The sequence below is a fragment of the Drosophila arizonae genome, chromosome 2 (assembly GCF_054131065.1).
Source record: "Drosophila arizonae isolate 15081-1271.41 chromosome 2, UAZ_ARI_1.0, whole genome shotgun sequence".
NCBI classification, from domain to species: domain Eukaryota; kingdom Metazoa; phylum Arthropoda; class Insecta; order Diptera; family Drosophilidae; genus Drosophila; species Drosophila arizonae.
Window position 1 is genome coordinate 29,514,650 of NC_142922.1, and position 22,172 is coordinate 29,536,821.

The 22,172-nt window shown below is 41.9% G+C and overlaps 1 protein-coding gene across 5 annotated transcripts; it reads right to left on the minus strand.

The window, feature by feature from the left end:
* Positions 1 to 301: 301 nt before the first annotated feature.
* Positions 302 to 21,547, minus strand: LOC108608690 (uncharacterized). 5 transcript variants are annotated; one of them, XM_018000190.2, is made up of 11 exons: positions 21,391 to 21,547; positions 18,679 to 18,837; positions 8,256 to 8,504; positions 3,703 to 3,809; positions 2,498 to 2,607; positions 2,351 to 2,429; positions 2,187 to 2,284; positions 1,927 to 2,121; positions 1,714 to 1,856; positions 1,508 to 1,653; positions 302 to 922 (listed from the first exon to the last, which is right to left on the minus strand). In XM_018000190.2, exons 2-11 carry the CDS (start codon positions 18,766 to 18,768, stop codon positions 811 to 813), a joined length of 1,329 nt encoding a protein of 442 aa, XP_017855679.1. In that variant the 5' UTR covers positions 18,769 to 18,837; positions 21,391 to 21,547; the 3' UTR covers positions 302 to 810. The 5 variants fall into 5 exon arrangements, with proteins under 5 accessions (XP_017855679.1, XP_089321734.1, XP_089321743.1 ...); XM_089465608.1 differs by having other exon boundaries at positions 8,241 to 8,504; XM_089465617.1 differs by having other exon boundaries at positions 8,241 to 8,504; positions 18,679 to 18,863; positions 21,391 to 21,535.
* Positions 21,548 to 22,172: the final 625 nt, after the last annotated feature.

The window sequence follows — 22,172 nt, forward strand, 5'->3', positions numbered from 1 at the left end:
TGTAATATTTTGGAACCAGCTCCAAATCCACCCCTTCCCACCCAATTTGAAATAAAGAAGTTATTGGGCTATCAGCTCTTGGATGGCTCAGTTCATATTATAGTGGATCAGTCTCTACTAGAGCTGGTTTAAATATCTAAATTATTTAACATATTAATTAATTATTATTCATGAATTTATGTAGATATCCCTATTCTTTTTGCTTCATGTAATGTATAGAGATATAAAAACCGATTTTAGTCAGTTATGTATTTGTATCCATAATTAATAATTAAAATTATAATAAATGAATAACGCAAAGTTTTTAAGTTTTGTTACTTTATTATCTCATTTAATAAAAGATTTTATTTAAATTTATATTTTATTTTAAATTAATTAATTACAATTCGTAAGTTTTACTTTTAACGAAATATCAGAAATTCGCTGTAATTTTTTGGACAACTCGTAAAAAGTTGTTGCGTTTCGAATTAGCGATTTTTCATAGTTTTCTTTTTCTGGACTTTCATATTAAAGTAAAACTCTTCACTTAAACTCGTACACATTCAATCGAACTTATGACAGACTAATGACTTATGTTTAATTGTTATTTAAATATTAGGAAAGTTTTAATGATATAAGGTTTTTGTTTTTGTTTTTTCGTTTAGTATTTTACAGCGAAATCAGATTCATCGAAGAATTTAGAATAGAGTTTACAGAGAGTTGTAATATTTCGAGTTATGTACATTTGAGACTTATTTGAAGTGGGCAATAACTAAACTATGTTAAACATTAAAAAAAAACTGTCACACTTCTGACTTAAGCATTAGGATCTCATATATTACTGGGCGGTCCGCGGTGTGCACGCTGTCCATGCAACGTGGATGAATGTCTAGAGCCGGGTCGGGAATGTACAATTGCATAATCGTTATCAATTGGAACAGACCTTCGAAGTAGTACGTTGATAAGTTCAATACAAAATCAATAGTTAATTATAATATATATGTTTGTATATATATGTATGTGGCATATTTCAGTGGAGAATCTGAACAGTTTAGTTAGCAAATATCATTGAGCAGGACGGTTAGTGTCTTCGGGTGTGGGCCAATGGAAACTCAAAGATCTAAAGTTAAAGTTAGTCATAATTTGAATTTGAAAATGCAAATTATCAACGGTTAATTACAGTTGCAATACAAGGCACAATTAGATTCATTCTTCGATTCATTCATAACTTTTTGTTTGTGAACACAAGTTGTTTTCTTTTGTTTTTGTTTTGTTGTAGATGTTGTCCAGCAGGGCGGGTAGACTTCAGTAGAGTTAACAATAGATACGAGTTTAACAAATTACGATACATAGATACGGTACAAGGCTGTTTAGACATGCTTTATATATGTATATGTTTGTGTCTGTGTGTGTGTGTGTGTTGGCTACCAGAAAATATTGAAGAGCAGAGCAGATGCATATCAAGTGTAGAATAGAGATTTGTGTCTGTGTGTGTGTCGTTTGTAGATCAGCTTAATATCTATCAGACCTATTTGAGTGTATCGTCGAGCCACCGCTAGTATAGCCCTTGTGCGCATCTCGGCCATGCAGCGAGTACCGGGAGCCATACTGACTGCCATGCCAGCTGCGATAAGGATCGTATTCCTCAATGATCGAGGGCTCCTTCTCAATGATCTGCAAGAGAGACGATGATGTATTTTACTTGTATTGGAAAAGAGGAGACTCCACAGCTACCTCTGTATTGGCGCAGCTACAGCTCATGGCAGTGCAGAGGAAAATGTTCATTAGCAGCATGATGAGGAACAGAACTCCGAGTGTGATGGCCAGCCACAGTAGCCAGCTGGGTCGAATGCCATCCTCGCAATTTGATGAAATAACTGCAAGTTGAATAATAATTAATGTAAATTTCGGTTCATTTCAGGATAACAATTTCCGAATTCTTCTTACGTCGCGCCTCGGCGGGATCTAAGACGAAGACCGTTGTGCCCGCAATGCTGGAGCCCTCCTCGTTGGGGCCAAACTTGCGTGGGCCATTGCCATTGCCCTTGGTGAAGCCAGCCAGAGCCACCTGACTGCAATCGTCGATCTCTACGCAGCGTCCATAGCACTGAACGACATCGCACTGCAGATGCACCTCAGATCCTGTCAAGAAATTTGAGAGTAATAATAATGATCATTGTCCAGTGGCAATTTACGCCTCAACCCACCCTCGGGGAACTTGAACATGGAGTCCAGTGTTGCCTCCGCCGCACGGCCGTCGATCGTGGGCACAAAGCGGCTCATAAGGTTGGGATCATAGGGGCAGCTGTGCATGAAACAGAAACCGTTAGTTGCCGTTACAGTGGCTAGTGGAAGGCTGCGCTGCACTTACCCGCGATCGTCTGTCAGCTCCAGGGTGATGTTCTTCTTGTCAAAGGCAAAGCAGTTGCCCACACGCAGGCCATAGGTATCTAATTATTGAAGGGAGTCTTGATTAGTGATCTCTGTTGGCCGTCGGTGGACTGTGTTGATTACTCACCGTTTGGCTTGGAGAACTCGGCGCGTATCTTGTACTTGTGGCCGTAGACCGTTTCCCGCACGCGGTGATCGTTCTCCAGGAACTTGAGAACCACATGGGCATTATCATCGCTGGGAATTTGAATGGAAATGGAAGTTGAAATGGGAAGGGAAATGGAAATGGATGTGGCACATTGGCTAATAGCTATCTAGGTGGACTTCCCCAATTGCGCAGTGGCTAATTAAAAGCGCAGCCAATAGACCCGAAAGCTGCAGTCCACTGTGACTCGCTTGCAGTTTCATTATGCATTATGCATTATGCAATTGCTGGCCATTGCGTTATAGACAGTTGCGTTTTATGCCAAATAGACGGGCATCGACAGCGACTCCACAGCGACATCGACATCGACATCGACCAGCATATACCATATTATATGAATAGTTTTCATTTTCACTATCTTGTTTCCCGTTTTGTGCATTTCTGACAATTTGTTGTTTGTTTGCTCATTTTTTATTTAATTTGCTTTTGGCTTTCGGCTCGTGTTTTCCTGTGTGCCGTTAACAGAGCGCAACAATTTGCAGAAATTGTTGGCTTTTTAGCCAAAGCAAACAATTTTTTCTAAATTGTTTTTCTATTTGAATTGAACGAAAGACTTAGACAACGAACTTGCTCAATTCAGCATTGTGGCAAAGTCATTGGCATTATGCAAATGAGGCGAAGGCAAATTAAATTGTTTCTTCAACTACAGATTGTAATCTTTCAGAGAGCTACCATAAATAATTTACCGTTCATTTGAGCCAGTTGTTCAGGTGAAATAATTTGGGTGCAAAAGCAGAATAGAATTCCATGGAAACAAATGCTAATGGCCTTGAGTTCTATTTAGCGCTGATTCGTCTATAGAGAGATCAATAAAAAAATTGTTCTATAGAAAGGCAAACACCTACGAGTACCTATGTGTGTATATATTATGTATATATTTATATGTATTTATATCAGTCGGCATAATTCGATCTTTGTTTTCATTTGTTTTGCGCCGACGCCGCAAACGAGTTTCGTGGAATAATCTGGCAAACGCTGCCAAAACTCCAAGCACTCGAAGCACTTTGGCCTGACGGAAGCTTAGCCAAATTACAAGCATCTACATACGAGCAGTCAGCAGTAGTAAGTGCAATCGTCTAGACAGCTACAGCTAGAGGTTCAGCTTCAGATGAGGTAGTCAAACTTACCGAGAGTAGCCCGATTTGCCACAGGTAATCACATAAAATTTATCATCCGCCAGTTCAAGAGTCTTGTGCACACGCACCGCCAGCTGAATGGAACGCTCCTCAGTGCGCTAAAGAGTTAAGAGAGAGAGAGAGAGAGAGGGAGAGAGAGAGAGAGGGGTTGTGGTTATTAAAGCATTTATGTTGATTGGGTTTGAAATGGCGCGTTAATAAATTGAGCTGAGCAGGCGTTGGGAGCGCCTTTTTAGTGATCATATTTATGTTAAGCTCTGGCCTCTTAGTACCCATTGGCTTTGATGGGACTTATTGGCTATTAAATGCAGCATATGTACGAGCATGCGGCTGCAGCAGTCTGTGGCACTAGCGGCACGTTAATTGTCATTATGATGTAATTGCAGCCCAGCAACAACAAGGAAATGCAAAATGCCGCCAAGTGTGACGCTGTCAGCCAACGCAGTCAGCCAGGTGGCCCACACTGGAGTCTAAGTACACACATATTTTCCAGTTGTTTGTTTATCTTATTTAACAATTTTCTTGGCCATGCTTAGCATTGGCCTGAACTTCATTGAATCTTATGCTCAGCAGCCGCTTTAATAGCTGCGCTCTCCACTTAATGAGTTGGCTGCCTCTCAGTGACTCTGGCAGACATTTCGGTAATAACATGTTTGCATTTCATTTCGAATGCGGCTGAGCTGGCATTTGATGTAATTTAGCGTTTTAATTGTGCAGCCACATGTAACCAGCCAGCCAGCGAGCACAAAACGAAAGACTTAGGCGAGAAACTTGGTGCAGGTTTTCTGTTTTTACTGCTTCTAATGGCTGCTCATGGTTATGCAACTAGCTGGCTGAGTTATTAAAATTGTTGAACTGTCAGCATTTAGCTTCTGCATAACGGCGCTACTTATTGCCATTATTCGAACGATCAGCTGATGAGTCAGCTGCAGCCTTGACCCGCAATTGACAGCGATTAAGTAATGCAAACAACTTGCTAAAAAAAGACAGCTGGCCAACTTATATAGCAGTGGCATATGTATGCGAATAAGCACAGCATCCTCAGATTGTTTAATTCACAATTTTTACTTGTCGCAGCTGCCAAACCGGTTGCACCTTAATGCCCTTACATATCTCGTATATATATCGTATATAATCAAAAAAAGATATGATTTTATTATTTATTTATTTCTGATTTATCTGGTTGACGTCCCACGCCTGCCTGTATCAAATGTGATCAGCATCTTATGAATGAATTTCTTACTGCTACGGCTTTGACTGGGTTCAGTGTTTTTTAGTTGATGACTCAAGAAACTACATAGATAAGTATATGTATACATGGGTAGTAGTGTGTGTGAGTAGTTATTGCAGCATTAGTAGAAGCTGTTAGCAAATAAACACTCGATAAATACCTCTGGCACAGCTGCAAAATAATATCTATTCAGCTGCAGATCGAGCCTGGCCATTTGTGTCACAATCTGTTGGCCAGCTCGTGCATCAGACCAGCCGAGCAGCTTACGGCTAGCTGCACAGCCGGCACAGCCATCAGCAACGGATGGGCTCATTATCAAGTTATTATCAAAGCCGAGCTAGAGCTGAGAAAATTACTTGCGCTGAATTTTCCATATGAGATGGCGCACAGCTCTCAGCTCTGAGCTGGGGCAATAATTCAAGAATAACTTAATGCTAAATTGGCGTCAGATTTGCTGCCTGTGTTGTGCAATTAACATTTGAATGATTATAATAATGCTGCAGAGCTGCAGAGCAGAGAACTCGCCGTAACACCCATAATAAAATAATGACAAACAATTTGCGAGTCTGCCGCATGCGGCATGCCCACTCGCCGTGCCGACGAAATGGGTTCAAGTACGCCAAACTTCAGCAATAACAACTTGAACTCGGAGTTAAATTGTTGGCTTGCCGCGGCTTGGGCGTCTTTGCCATTGTCAGCGGCAATTTCATGCTTTGCCAAGTACGGCCAGGCGAGGGCTTTGCTGAGGCCATAACAAACCAAATCAAAGAGATTACGGCGCTGCAGCCGAGCTGTGGAAAGGGGAAAGGATCTACTTGTGCTTCAGTCTCTGGAGTGCAGGGCCAAGGTCAGCCAAAGTCGAGTCGGCATTTCGAAAGCAATTAAAGCCGTACGAAAATATTTGCCAAGAAATAGAATCAAAATTGCTCGAGAGTTTTGAGTAGACACACAAAAAGAAAAAAAAGAAAAAAATTCTTTTGACACAAATACCGCGCACACGCCGAACAACGAGAACAACGAGAACAACGCAACTCGAACAACATCGGCCCGGAATGCTGTCAAAGCTGAAGCGTGGAAACCCTTGTCTGGGCATGTGAAGCGCTGTCGGCCTAGGCCGCAGCTAGACGCCACTCCCAAGCCACAGTCCCTCACTCTCTCATTCACTCACTCACTCAGTTGTTCAGTTCTTCAGTGTTTCAGTTGTCCACCCTCGCCCTGTCCCTGGCACAGCATTCTCAGCGCAGTCGGAATGAAACTAAAGCTGCCGTCGCGATAAGCGTGATTTAATTTTATGGGGGACCTCCCTTCTTTTTTTCGATCCGCAAACGGAAGGTGGGCCAAGAGCTCTAAGCTCCAGTGCTACACCTATGCATATGCAGGTAAGTCAGCTTAGCCGGCCCAGGCATTCCGCGAGTGCCCCAGACAGGGTTTATTTATACAATTCGGGCACAGGGCTGGACTGGGACTGGACTGGGCGCAGCCCGGCGATTTGACATTGCAATTAATAATGTTGTACTCGCTCGCATGTGCTCAAAACTTTGAACATGGCGCGTAAGCTGATAATTTGCATTTCGACACTGTTCAACATGTTTGCATTATGAGCGCTTCATAGACACACACACAGAGAGAGAGAAAGAGATATATATAAATATATACACATATGTATATATATTTATACTATCTGGCGTATCTACTTACACATGGCGCTGGCTAATGCTAATGGCTCTGCCTGGGCTCCGGCTGCCTTTGTCTGCCATTGTTCGACTTGGGGGCTGCTTACCCACACGCAGCCGCCGCCTGTCAACGCCCGTGATGCACGTAGGATTAAACTTGATTTTTATGGCCATCGTTACTATATAGACTGACGACTACCCGATGTTGCCAACGCCGTCGCCGTCGCCGTCGTCGTCGTCGTCGTCTTTGCTTGCATCGCAGCTGTTGCTGATTTGCCTTGATTTGGGGCCAAGACCCAAGTACACCAGATACGAGACTCACTTAAATTTATGGACATGCGTGCCCCGGCCCTTGCCCGTGACAAGGTCTTTGCGCTAAGCACATGCAAAGCAACACGACACGCACGACTAAGCGATACCCAATATCTTATTATTATTATTTCACTTTATAACAACTATAATTGTGCTTTCCTAAATATTTATTAAATGGGTTTCTCAATGCATTTTTTTTATAGCTGAAAGGGGTTTGAGTTAAACCTTTTGACTGTATTACATGGCGAAGTAGATCAAGTATAAGTTGAACCTGAAGTCACAAAAAATAGTGATTGGGATATCTTATTTTCTATCTAATATTTATATCACTCTTTAATAGTTTCTATCTATTGTAGTTTAGTACAAAGAAGTTATTTACAGAAGTATTCCCAAGGTCATAATATCTTATCTATGTCTGAGATGGACGGGATACCAAGGATCTTTTTGCCTATTTGTAACTAATGGGTGAAAGAGATCCATGGCAGTCTAATGAAATATACAGAACTAGCTGCCGTAACTACTGAATCTTTAAATAATATATTTGCAATATACATATACATATATGTATGTACTTCAAGCATAGAGAAAAAGTTTCTAAATTCATCAAGAACAAAGGCTTTATAATACACTAACTATCGGATTATTCTCATATGTACTGCGCGTCATCAGCATAATTTATTTATATTTTCGGTTACTGTTGAATATTTTCTATATTTCTCAAGACAAGCCCTAAAATTTTTGCATTGGACTAGGTGTTATTCAGGTATAAATAAATTGAAATTATATTCGTTATCATTTTAGTAAATAGCTTTAAAATGATTTTGTGAAAAGCTTTCAAAAATGGTTGCTAATTGATCCTCAGGATAGAGCATTCAAATTTAATGGTCAATATCTCATTCAATTTGGCAAGCATAGCTATTATATTCGTTATATATATAACGAAATTGTTCTTCTTTAACAAAAAGATATATTTACTTTAATATATGTAGTGAAGGAATATCGCAGATTGAAGCACACTTTGATTCTCGACTAGACAAAGCAAAATAAAAGCTTATAGACATAGAAATAAAATATATTTACTTTTTTGAAAATTACGAATTTGACTTCGCTACCCAAAAACTTCTTGGGCAGATTAAACAGATAGGCGATCCACACTGATAAACCCATTTTATGGGCACAAAGAGAGAGATCTGCGCGATCTACGTGAACTAATTAAAAACTATTTTGATTTAAATCTAATAATAATGCTTGGCATTTCATATGGATTCTTAGTTTGGTTAATGTGGTTAGGGAAGCTGATTGGTTATGCTTACATTGCTTCCACTCACGTTGCTGACCAAGATGCCGCAGTAGTCGGGCGCGCCCTGCTTGGCCCAGAGGTTGAGGCTGAATGCGACCGAGTCGCTGCCGTCGCCCATGGCCATGCAGGGCGGTGTGCGATGATCCCGCGCATGGACGGCGCCTGTGTAGCCGGAACTGAACTTCACCTTGATGTTCATGGTGCCCGCCTTGCAAGTGGCCGTAACATGGGGGGCGAACTCGCCGGGCGTCGCCGCTGGGTCCTGGGCGGCGGCAATCTGTGAAAGGAGACAGAGAGAGAGAGAGGTATAGAGTGAGCGAGAGAATGAGAATAAAGTGCTATTAGAGTTTCGGCTTTGTTTCGCTAATAACTATGACCCATTTTAGGTACCCTGGGAACGCACACGGCAGTTGAGATGTTGCTAAGAAGTTTTTCGCCAACTCATTGGGTAGGCATGGGAAGCCATAAGAACACGAGAATTCTAATTAATTTTAATGGCTAGCCAAAGAGTCAGCAAAAGTCGCAATTAATTGCAAGAGGCAGCGGCAGCCGACTCGAAAGCTTGGAACTTACTTAGACCCACTGCCACATCGAGTCGCGTTTGGCTATGTTTGAATTTGAGTTTGAGTTTGAGTTCTTTGGCGGCCTGCACGTTTTGGGCCAGTTTCTGGTCCAGCTCCAGTCGCGCACTGTCAAGGCATTTGGTTTGAAGATAATTTATTGGCATGCTCTCGACTTGGGTTGCCATCGCGTCGTCGTGATAATTGAATTTGTGCTCCAGCTCTAGCTCCGGCTTCAGTGCCAGCCAATTGAAAAGGCAAAGCTAAGCTGGAACTCCAGACCGTAGGCGCTAGATAAGCAGCACAAAAGTTAAGTAAGTCATGTCATGACAATCGCACCGAGTCCGCTTGATTCCGCTGGATTCGGCTTGATTCGGCTTTATTCTTGCCTTTAGCTCTTGGCTTTTCGGCCACTTCTGATCACGTTCTTGGGAGTCGGCCCTCAGGCAGCGCCTGTCTAACAGAAATGCCAAAGACAATTCCCTACGTCCGACATGCCTGCTGCCCCATTGATTTATGTCTATTGACTTTCGAAAGGTGATCAGAGAAATTCGCTCGAGATGCATTCGGCAGCGCCAACTGCCCAGTCATTAAAACTTCACCGAGTCCGACTCCGACTCCGACTCCAACTCCAACTCAGACAGAACCAGAGTGCGCGGGCTACTGTGCGTCAAGTGAAATGCAGCAGCGAAACGACCTAATTTTTTCTTGCTGCTGCAGCTTGTGTCTATGCCAAAAAAAAAAAAAACAAAAAACAAAACACAAAAAACATGTTGGCCAGTGTGCCACTTTCTAAGCTACTTTGGCGCTTGATGCCAACTAGAACGTCCACTTTGCATCGCAAAAGGAATTTATAGAGCTGCGGCCAGCTAAAGGCTCTGCGCTGCCTTTTGTCTGCATGCCTGCTATATATACATATATATATATGTAAGTATATATATGCATATATATATAGGTAGATCTTTTGGCGGCGCAGTTCAATGCGCGCTGCCAACGCTCGAGGGTCGCATACAGCACGTAGCAAAAATGCAATTCCAATTTTACATCCAACTTACAACTGCAACTGCAACTCCCATGACAATTTGTCGCTTGACAAAATGCAATTGTTTTGTATGAATTTTGCATTTTACATTCAGTTACATAGACCCCAGAGCTGTAGAGCTGTAGAGCTGCAGAGCTGCAGAGCCGCCTCAGCCGGAGCTAGTCAATTAAAATTGCTTTTGCATGCTCGTTTCGCTATCGTTGGGCTTGTTAAAGTCGCAAAGCAAAAATTGTTGCCAGCTGTTGGCCTTTGTATTATGCAACACGCTCTGATTGTTGCTGGCTCTCCACACAAGCGAATTCCAAAAACAAAACTGAAATGAGCAAAAAGTTCAAACCAAATCGCAAATGCTGGCAACAAAAAGCGAAACTCTCAAATCACAATTAGACACTTGCGCTGTCAGTCACGCCACAGCGAGAGCTCCAGCTCGGCGGCGACCATTAAATCCAATGAGCCCAGGCTTTGATTTTGATGGATCTAGACTGGCTCATGTGCTCAGTCATTAGCCGCTGCCGAGTTGAAGTTGGAGTTGCAGCAGCAGCAGCCGCAGGATACTTTGGGTGATTTTTCATAAAATTCCTTTCGGCCGGCGATTACGGGCGAAACAAAAGACTCGCAGCACAAACTTGTTTGGCCCCAGCGCATGTAAATCGTATCAAAATCAGTGCCGGCCCCAGCCACGCACAGCTGGAGCTGGAGCTGGAATTGCAGTTGGAGTTGCTCCGACTCTGGGTTGTCTGCCTGGCTGGCCCATTAAGCCCGGCCCACAGCTAATTTATTTAGCTGCAAGGGGTCAAACGTTGTTGCCATAAACCAAAAATCTTCTGACGCGGCTTTAACCATTTGCTATTACGAACAGAAATGTGCGCAATTAGTAATAGAAAGTTTTGCCAGACTGAGGGCAATTAACTGCTGAAGAATGACAAAACTGCAAGAAGCTTTACAAGAGCTGGAAATTTGTGCTGAAATCAGAAATACAACAACAGACAAACAGCTTGAAATTAACAATTTCTTATAGCCGTGTGAGCTCATGAAGACCCAAAACTTGAAGTTCAGATAAGAGAGATTAGGCAGGAAATACAGTCGAGTCCCGATTATTCGAAACAGTGGATCAGATTGTTTTCGATTGACACAGAAATTAGAATTAACGAGAATTATTCAAGGGGACCGAACTTATTTCAATTTATCGCTATTTTGGATTTATCGGAGCTACAAATTATCAAGAGCCGACTGTACCTAAAATGTACATCAATAGAAAATGCATCATGCGATGGCACTACTCCATTAGAAATTTATTTATTTATCAGTTCAATATTTATAAGAGTCAAGCCTTTCATTTCAGATTTGTGACATATTGAGCAAATGAAGTATTCATGCGTTTTGTATCTATATAGGAAATGGCTCTAGTTTCTTATTAATTTTATTCAATTTTATTGAATAAAACTAGATATTCGCGTGTTGCATTAATATCCCGCTGTTATATGCGCGATGCCTCATATGCAAGGTCGACGCGTTCATAAATACAATTCAAACCGGCGAAACGACCTAAAACAACATCATTCTTAATACTGATTATAGAGATGGTTCAGTTAAGCTGATCGCAGCTCCAATAATAAGTTCTTTTATTTTAAAACTTTATCTAATGGAACATTTTTTCTTATAAAACATTTCTATTAATAGTAATAGCTGTTGTTATAGATATGGTCTTCCACGTCAGGCAATTCGCGCATAGAACACAAGTATTTATCTCATATTCCCATAGTGTATCGTATTTTATACTGGCATTAGCTCAGAGATAAAAGAAATTGTGCTTGGTGAGATAATTTTACAAATGCTATATTATTGATCTTTATATTACATGGAGATTATTTTGTGTACTAAAGAGAAATACAATTGAGTGTATAGTAAGGATAAATAGATTATCGATCAGCTGAAAAATTCTGACTACCGCAGCTAGAATTTGTTCAAGACTATTAAGTTTAAGGTGAATAGAGGAAATTCATTTTGTTTTTTTTTTTTTTGCATGTAACTTTGGTAGAATACAAGAGAATAATGCAAAATTGATTAATAAATAAATGCTGCAAGTGATTGCTAGTCAATATTAATTTGTAATTTATATGGGTTATGTTATAATATAAGTACTTCTCAATTTTAGTGACAATTTTAGCTACCATCAAGCTGAACTGAAGCTATTTAATTTTAGACAAATGAAACCAAATGGACAAATGTACCACAAATAGAAAAATAATAAAACTATAAAGGTAAAATGACTGCTATACTGAGTATATGGGTGTAAGAGTATATGAATATTGTATTTATAATATTTTTAGATATTCGTCTCGAAGAGTGTGACAAAATCCATAAGAAATCCGTAAAAACGTTTGCCATCTGCAAAGTATAACAATATGCATGCAGCTTAAATGCACAACTAATTGAAGTTAACTTGTGGCCAGACTAGATAGCAATAGCATTTGGGTGTGTTTCCTTGTACTGCCTATTTAACAAAAAAAAAAAAAAACAAGTAAGAAAGCTCCAGTCGAGACTGCTCGACTAGGAAATACCCTGAACCCTTCAAGCTGATATTCTAATCATTCTGCACTTCTTTTATGCACACATACATACACATGCATCCACACGCACGCATAAGCCTGCGCTCTGCTAACTGCGCAGTAAGCAGCGACTGCGCTTGGGCAGTGTGGCAATATTATGAGAATTTATTTGTTGAATAATTTCTTTTGTAGACATACGATCTTAATGAAACTTTTAGAGCGTAATCATATGGTGAATATGTGTGTATATTCCAAAGCCCAAGTCTCTAGTATTTGAAATACGCTTTTTACAAAAGTGAGGGTGAGGGGGTGAATTTAAGGGTGGGGGGTAAATTTTAACAAAAACCGAAATTGTATAAATTGCATATAAGCAGACATTAAAAATTTGGAGACTCTAGCAATAAGGGTGTAGAAGATATAATTTTATAACTGGTTTTCGATAAGGTTTTTTATCGATAAAAAAAGATCGGGATGAGTTATCGATTTTTAATGATAAACTTGATATGCGCGCTGTAATTACGGACATTTTAAAAAAAAATTGAAGTCTCTAGCTCTTATATCTTCTGAAATCGACGCGTTCATACATACGGACGGACGGACGGACGGACGGACGGACGGACGGACGGACGGACGGACAGACAGACGGACAGGGCCAAATCAACTCAGCTCGTCGCCCTGATCAAGAATATATATACTTTGTGGGGTCTGCCACGCCTCCTTCTGCCTGTTACATACTTTTAACAAAACCATTATACCCTGATTTCCCATTTTCAATGGGTTCAGGGTATAAAAAAAAAAAAAAAAACATTCATATTGCGCAATAGTTGTTAAGCGATACAATCGCCAGAGTCTGAACTGCGAATGGGCGACTGCAGCCAGCTGTGCATATTTTCGACTGATTGCCAAATAAATTCGCTAATGTTCAAGCTAAAGCTGAGCTCGGTAAAACAACAACAGCGATAACAACAACAACAACAACAACAAGTTGTGTTAGAAGCAAAACGAAACTCGTGCATAACAAAAGACGGCCTCCAGAACGGCGAGGGGAAGGGAAGGGGTTAGGGTGAGGGGAGGGTGGGCAGTGTGCGCCTTAACATATTTTGTGTGCATTTGAATTTCCGCTATGCGGCCGTGCAGTAATAAAGCTTGCCAAGTAAATTATAACATAAAGCCCCAGACCGGCCAGCCACAGTCCGGGCCACTCGCGTATCGCCGTCCCCAAGTCGGAGCCAAGTTATTGCCGTTGCGGCTCTGGCTGCTGCGGCTGCTGCTGCTGATTGCAAATTGTCACGGTATTTTAGCTGGCAGCGCATAAATTGCCGTTTAAGCGCTCGCATATCACATTACATTGCGGCTGCAGAGTCGCGCAGTTGGCCGTATTTATGTGCAGCATCGAATATTTTGGGCCTGGCCGAGAGCCTAATGAAGCCGCTGGCCAGTGATCAGTGCTCTGGCTGTGGCTGCTGCTCTCAGCTTACATAATGAGAGCCGACTGCTGCAATTATTGAGGCGTTTGCTACAATTAAATTTCTATTGTTGGCGCGCTCGTCCATTGATGTTCTGGCGCTGACGCGCTAATTTCATGGCACGTACCCAGCATGCACGTTCCGCGAGTCAGACCCAGACCTAGACCTAGGCCTGGACCCGAACTTGGCATGGGGGCTCCTGCTGCTGCTGCGGCTGCGGCTGCTGCTGATGCTGGTGCCGTTGGCTCTGCCTCTGCCGCAGTCGACGTCGCTGTTCAACACATGCTGGGGTCAATTGTATGGCTTTTACGCTGTCGTAGCACTAATATAATAATAAGCACTTGTCTATGGCCTTTTGTTGCTGCTGTCCGTGAAGAAAAAGTCTTCAAACTTTTTCTTACGGTTAACCGATGCACAAAGCAACAAGACAACAAAAAAGAAGACACAATAGCAACAACAACAGCAACAACAACAGCAGCAGAAGAAAATCCATAGAACATGTCATGTGCCGCCGACAGTTGTTGCTTATTTATGTGTTTTACTAATTGTTGCTCTTCGAGTGGCTTGGTACCCGGAGACCCAGCTGCCGCCCCTGTTCCCGCCCCTGCTCCAGCTCCAGTCCCAGCCTAACAGTAGCTGGAGAAAAGTTCGTTTAATGGTTTTCCATCAGATGCAGCCACTTATGAGCATGGCCAGCACTTTCTTGGCCAAGGCGATTATCTGAGGGCACCATGCTGCTAGTAGAAATAGACTAAAATGTTTTGAAAGCTGCCTTTAATTGAATTTATCTCGGCCATAACCCTCTTAACCCAATAACAATATAGCCGGAAAATAACCGACAAATTCTTGTCATAATTGTTCCATATTGATTTTTAGGGCCCTTTAATTGTCATTAATCAAGATCTGAGTGATCGCATCAGAGTTATACATCATTATTTACGATATTTCAGCGATTTGCAGCTTGTGTGGAATTTCTTGAAATATTCTTGAAACTCTTTACTTTTCCTTCCCTAATGGCTGGCAATTGTTTGCTCAGCAATTGAATGCACGAATAACCCATTGTTGGGCCTCTGGGCTGTACAGCATTTTCCATTTTCCGACATGCCCGCGAGCGCTGGGCAATTTTCATAAACGCCACTTTCCAGGCGCCTCAGCTTGCTGCCATGAAATGTCAAAGAAATGTCTCTCGGAGCAGCAGCTCGACTCATGAAAAGTTCACAAATGAGAACTGGCAAATGGTTTTCCATTTGTTTCAAATAATACCCACTTTTACCACAGCTACAGCAGCAACAACAAAAGAAAAGTAAAACTCATTGGCAACCACAATTTGTTGCTGCGTTGAGTGACGGGGCCAAAAAAGAGTGGTAAGGGCAGAGGCAGAAGCCGCAGCAGAGGCAGAAGCAGAGCAGTGCGCACTGCACTGAGCGTTAACAATGCAAGCTAATCAAATAATGAAGTCGACTAGCCAAAACCAAAACCAAACAAAAGAAAGAACTTTCTCCCAGTGGCGCACTGCTGAGAACCAACTACTGCCGCCGTTACTCCTCCTGCTGCTGCTGCTCCTCCTGCTGCTGCTGCTGCGGATGACCCAATATGCCAAAAGCTTTTGCATATATTTCAATGTTTTTTACGCTAGACTGACAACAGGCAACAACAGGCCAGCAATAATAATGCCAACTGGCAATGGGCAATTGGCGAGCGGCCAGTAAACAAATAATTTGCACTCGAAATCAACGCGGCGTTAAATTGCGTCAACTCAGAATGCTACAGGCCAATAGATTTTGTGGCCAGTTTGTTGGTACATGACATAAACACGCTTTTTTCTTGCTTCAGTCTCTGCTTGCTTTTTTTTTTTTTTTTTTTTTGTGCTGTGAGAATTATGGCCAGCAGTTGGCATCTAACTGCGCAGCACACCCAGATGGGCAATCTAATGGGACAACGCTTCCTGGCCCATAGCTCTACCTCTACGTCTACCTCTACCTCTACCTGTAGCTGTAGCTGTATCGGTGTGCCTGTACCTGCCGCAGTGTTGGTCGCAGCGTCTCCAGACGCCGACACACTACTAACCCAGTGGCGGTTGCGTGCGGCATAGAAACTGGTTGCTCTTCTAATTGGCCCAGTCCAGCCGGCGGTTAGTTCCACTACGAGTATGACAACATGACAATCCGGTGAGCTGCACCTCGAGCAGCTCACTTCATTGCACACAAAATATATTGCGGTCGCGTTATGATTGGATGCGAACAGAACCTGGCCAAACGACTACCCGGCGAGCAGGCGAGCAGGCGAGCAGACTGTCCGGCTGTTAATTGGAGCATAATGCCGTGCATCACAAATATTCTACTATTTGCATTCTGAAAATGCCAAAAAAGTCCCATAAACTACGACTAGAACCAACCCAACTGTGATCTGGTCGGCATTTCTATGAATGCCTAGCTGTTCTGGTGTTTTACCGTTTGCTCAGCTCTGGAGACACACATAAAAATAAATAAGAACAGAACCTGTGATGAAAGAGCTTCAATCAACATATCTGAAACAATCAACAAGTTTGTTGCCTAAGTCTTTTGTTAGCGGAACTGCTGAAAACTCAGAAAAGATTTCTGTGAAGCAGACAATGAATCATATGCCAGGTAAAAAAGTGCGACATTCTGAAATGATTGTATATATAATATAATGAATGTATACATACAGATGTATAGATATTATAAAAACTACATATATAGCTATTCATATAGACATATTTCACTTTAATTAACACTTGCGAGACACGTGCTTGTTTAACTTTAGTTGGCAGCTGATATATATATACAATATATATGTAGCTGTGTGTGTGTATTTGAATACAGATATACTTATCTGTGCATATATAATGCAAAATCGGAGTGGCTCTACCTGCTGCAGCTATTTGCGGTCACACAAGCCGCGTCACTTCTGGCCAAATGCGCGAGATCTTAAATGGCTTTTGTCTGGAATTTTGGTTGCCTTTCGCAGTTCGAACAATCTGACGACATGCCTAATACACACGCATAGCATAGTTATTCATATGTGATTATATACACTTATACATATGCAGTATAATAATATATGCGTGTGTGTTTGTGAGAGAGTCTCTACGTAAATTAGCATATTTTTTTTAGCTATGACATTGAAATGCTTTTTAATGGCCCGTAGCAATAACAACAATGACAGCAACTACAACAACAACAAAAACATATCTCTATTCTTCGCTAATGTGCAAGTCAATAATTGTAGTGTATTTACATTGGGGCGACAATTATATTTAATAACACGGTCGATAGTTGTCGCAAATGCGTGGCGCATTTTAAATACTTTTTTCGCTGGCCATGTCCAAATATCTCTTGGCCGTTGTGTGAACAACCTTTTGTGGCTTAAAACAGAAAACGCAAGTTTGTCCGTTGCTTAATGAGTGTGAAAAGCAAAGCGGCGAAGCAGCAACAACAGCAACAACAGCAAAAGTACCGTAAGACAGCTAAACATTTTCAATTTTAACAGATATTTAACATGCAGCCACTCGGGTGTTTATGTGTGCGTGTCAGTGTGTGTGTGAAACTTGTATACGCAGCCTCAAAGCCATTGCAGACAAATGTCGGTAAACTTATATTATAATCATCATTAGCAAACAAGCTGTCATAATGAGCATCAAGCCCTTCATCAGCATCATCATAATCACCATCACGCTCATTATCTGCATATTCGCGATGATGAGCGTGCTCATCAAGCTGCTTCGCTGCGTTTGTTTGCCGTTGTTTCTGCTTCAAGGTTCTGTGGGTTTTGCATTAGCCCGAGCTAACTAAAAGGTAAATAGCTGTTGTTGTTGTTGCTGCTGGCTGTTGTTGTTGCTTTGCATTTAGTTGTAGGCAGCGCTTTTAGCCAAGCCCAAACGCCTTGCCGACGCCCCACGTGGGCACCGTTGCGCGTGTGTGTGTGAGTGTGTGTGCGTGTGTTATGTGCCTCATGTGCTTTATGATGTCATTCTTACGCGGCCGCTGACATCGATAAATACTTGCTTCACTTCAATCTGTCTTTGCATATGCAGAAACTGAAAGTTTCAGTCAGCCCAGCCCCAGCAGAATGGCCAACGGTCCAGAGTAAATGCTTCGCTTGCTATTCCTCACAGATTTCTCTGACTAGCTGCAGTTGTAGTCGGCAGTGGTCGTCGTTGTTGCAGCTGCTTAAAGAACGGCTTGGACCAATTTCAATTGATGCCAAGCCTTTGCAGCTGTCGCCTTAATAGATTTGTGCCATTTCATAAGCCGAAAACGAAATCAAAGCATTTCTCGGCCGAGAGCCAACAATTGAAAATTGGCTCCGGGCGGAGAGAGGGCCGAAGGGCCAGCAGCAAACAGAACTTCGGTTTGGTCTGGTAAAAGTTAAGATTTCGGTCAGTGGCACATTTTGGAAGTGAAAAATAAGTACAAGCTTGAATTGCCGCCTCTCTATTGATAAACTGAGGAACTGGAGAACTGAGCAACTTAGTAACTGAGCAACTGAGCAACTGGCGCAGCTGCGACTAGAGCCACAGTTCATTAATTTGTCTTGCCTGGAAAATTGCCGTGGAAAACTCACGTGCCCGCAGCGAATGTTGTTTGTACGAGTTAACGACGAGTGCGCCATGAAAATGGTCAGCGCTAATGTCGGAGGCCTTTGTTAACCTCGATTTTAGGCCCGGCCCAGTCAGAACAGTATTGTATGCAAATGAAAAGTGAAATGGAAGAAAACTACGCGCCATTTCACTAGCTATAATTGCCTCTACTCACACAGCGAGAGACACCTCTGCCGTCCCCCCCTGGGTGTGTGCGTTGACTTATTAGCTTACCTGTGTGACTAGCAGAGCGCTGAAGAGCAGCGAGAATGCCGTCCAGCTCGAGCGGCTGGCGCTCGCCTCCTTTGTGTGGTGGCTTGTCATTGTGGGGCACGTTTGTTGCCTAAGTCTTTTGTTTGCTGGCGCCCTGCGAGTCGAGTATCCTTTTGGCCACTGCAAAAAGTCGTTGATCAGGCACGCTACAAATTGTTATTGCAAATTATGGCAAATTTCATGCGCCTCACGCAGCCGCCGACTAAAAAGCTGCTGCAGCTCATAGCAAATTACTCATTCGAGTTGTTATTGCTGTTGCTATTGCTATTGCTATTGCTATTGATGTGGTTGCTGTTGCTGTTGTTATTTTTCAAATGCTCATCAGACGATGAGTCAGTGCGATGAGAACAATGCGAGCTTTTAACAATTGCCCTGCCGCCATAGCCGCCAGAGCCGACACAGCCCCAGCCGATTTCCTGCGGTTTATTGCCTCGCTTTCAGCGGCGCAGCTGCAATTTCAGATCGTTTCGAGATTTTTGTGGTTTTCTAGCCATAACTTTCTAGGAAATTTCAAGTGCGCAAACGTGACACAAGTGTAAAAAGGGCCCGTCCACATTAATATTTCTAATCTTTTAATATGATTTCTGATCTGTGAAACTTCTGCTGCAATGTGGGCCACAAGCCACGCATCTTCTGCTCACGTACACGATTTCATTTTCAATTTCACGTTGCGTTTTTTTTTTCTTCAGTTTTCTTTTTTTTTCTAGCTAACTAAATGCGACCCCGACCTGATTGATCTGTAGGAGCGGCGCATTAAAATTAAAATTTAAAATGAAGCTGCTTGTTTTCACGGAAAAAGTCGCGCGAATCGTTTCAAATGAAACAATGAGAATTAGTGTGCGAAACAAGTTTTTTCAGGCGATATACATATGAATTTATGGCATACCAATTGAAGCTACGGAATAAATACAACAAATAAATGCCAATAATGAATTGGCGCGCAGAAAACAAAAACTTGACTGAGAGCGGGCTTACGTCATGAGATCGCATTGTCATAAAAAAACAAGTAAGAAAGCTCTAGTCGAGACTGCTCGACTACGAGATCCCCTGAACCCTTGGAGCAATAGATATTTCAATAATTTTTCGCGTCTTTCAGCTTACACAAGAAACACGCACACACACACACAGGCACGTACGCACACACAGGCATACATACACACACACGCATACAGACACACACACACACGCATACATACACAAACGCATACACACACACATACACATACACACACACATACACAAACACATACACACACATACACATACACACACAAGCACCCACGCATAAACACGCATGGGCTGCAGTGTGCGCTTACTATGAGAACTTAATTGTTTAATAACTTTTTTTATGGACGTACGATCTTCATGAAACTTTCAGATTATGATTATAACATGGATATGCATGTAATTGCCAAAGCACAAGTCTCTAGTATTTGAAATACGCTTTTTACAAAAGTGAGGGTGAGGGGGTGAATTTAAGGGTGGGGGGTAAATTTTAACAAAAACCGAAATTGTATAAATTGCATATAAGCATACATTAAAAATTTGGAGACTCTAGCAATAAGGGTGTAGAAGATATAATTTTATAACTGGTTTTCGATAAGGTTTTTTATCGATAAAAAAAGATCGGGATGAGTTATCGAATTTTAATGATAAACTTGATATGCGCGCTGTAATTACGGACATTTAAAAAAAAATTTGAAGTCTCTAGCTCTTATATCTTCTGAAATCGACGCGTTCATACATACGGACAGACGGACAGACGGACAGACGGACGGACGGACAGACGGACAGACGGACAGACGGACAGACAGACGGACAGGGCCAAATCAACTCAGCTCGTCGCCCTGATCAAGAATATATATACTTTGTGGGGTCTGCCACGCCTCCTTCTGCCTGTTACATACATTTCAACAAAACCATTATACCCTGATTTCCCATTGAAAATGGGTTCAGGGTATAAAAATACAAAAAAAAACTTAAGCCAAATTGTTAAAATGCGAATTGTATGTGACAAAATGTGATACAATGCCATAATGGGCTATCAAAAATATTTTGGCCAATATATATGTATATATACATATATATATTTGAACAATTAATAATAGTTTTAATTGCTGATCCACAATATCAACAGCTCACAGCAAGCGCAAACATCTAAAAACTTTAGCTAAAGTTTTTGTAATTTATCAATTTATGCAATAGGACGTCAAAAAAATAGCATTTGGCCAACAGTTGTTAACTTTTGGCTTACAACAACACGCAACGAAGAGAGAGAGAGAGAGAGAGGGAGTAATATGCAGCTTAGTCTAAGCCAAGTTAAGAGCGCCGATCGTAGCTCAGCGAAGAGTTATTCGCGCAAGTTTCTTATTAACATTTATCGCTTCCTAAAACTATTTTGCCTAAGTGCACATGAAATTTGCCAATTTGTTATATTTTATATAAATATTTATAGTTTTTTGTTGTTGTTGTTGATTTATGCAAAGTATTTCAACTAATGCCAGAGCATTCACTCACAGCGCTTTTGCGCTCTTCAGCAAATATTGTTAGCGCGCAGCACGTGAAAACAAGTTTATGCAACAAGTTTTTGGGCGATTTTATTGTTATTGGAAATATTTAAATAGATATCAAGTTTTTGTTTTCTTAAACTTGAAATTTCTTAGCTGCACTCACAATAACTGTTTATAACTGTTTGTATATCGCAAAATATATCGAGAGTGTTCGACGCGCTTAACTGAAACGAAAACTAAAACTTCCGTCTGACACGTTTGCAACAACTTTACGGCTCGAGAGTTTTGTTGGGACTGAAACTGGGAGCGTGGGGCCTTCGCAGCGCTAGATGCTCGGGCTCCAACTTGAGTTAGCATTGAGCTTAGTTGCTGTCAGTTCGTCGTTATTGTTGTTGTTGCTGTGTGCGCTCTACGCTCTACGCTCTGCTCTCTGCTCTCTGCGCTCTTTGCTTTGGCTTTAGTTTTTATTATTTTTGTTGTTTTGTGTTTACCTACAGACATTTTTTCATGTCTCGCTTTTTGGCCACATCTTTCGTTCGTTTGGTATCTCATCCGTATCTGCTGTTGGCCATGGTGGCAGCGTGTTGCCAGATCGCTGAAAAATGATTGAGCCACGGCCAGTCCAATTGGCCTTTTATCATTCATAGCGTTACCGTTATGCTCTCTGCTGATAAAAGCACGTGTGAGTGAGTGACTGCATGTGTGTGCGAGTGTGTGCGCGTTTCTGTGTGTATAGTTGTGCGTGCGTGACGGTGGTTGCTAGTAAGAAGACTTGAATGAATCGATACTCCAGTCGGTTTACTATCAGACGCATGCGCCGTAGCCCCTAGAGGGTGACAGAGCGCAGAGAGTGTAAAAGCGAAGCAGTGTTGATTAACACCAGAGAAATAACGTATATTTACAACTTTTATGTAAATTGTTATAAAACTGATAAGCTTTAAAGAG

Bases quoted from the DNA above. Each gene is read 5' to 3' on its own strand.
- LOC108608690 (XM_089465608.1), bottom strand. From the start codon at position 18,768: ATGACAAGCCACCACACAAAGGAGGCGAGCGCCAGCCGCTCGAGCTGG. The intron at 3,810-8,240 runs GTAAGCATAACC...TTAACTCTTTAG, and splicing joins GCAACGTGAGTGGAAGCAAT to CGCACTGAGGAGCGTTCCAT. The intron at 2,608-3,702 runs GTAAGTTTGACT...TCAAATTCCCAG, and splicing joins GGCAAATCGGGCTACTCTCG to CGATGATAATGCCCATGTGG.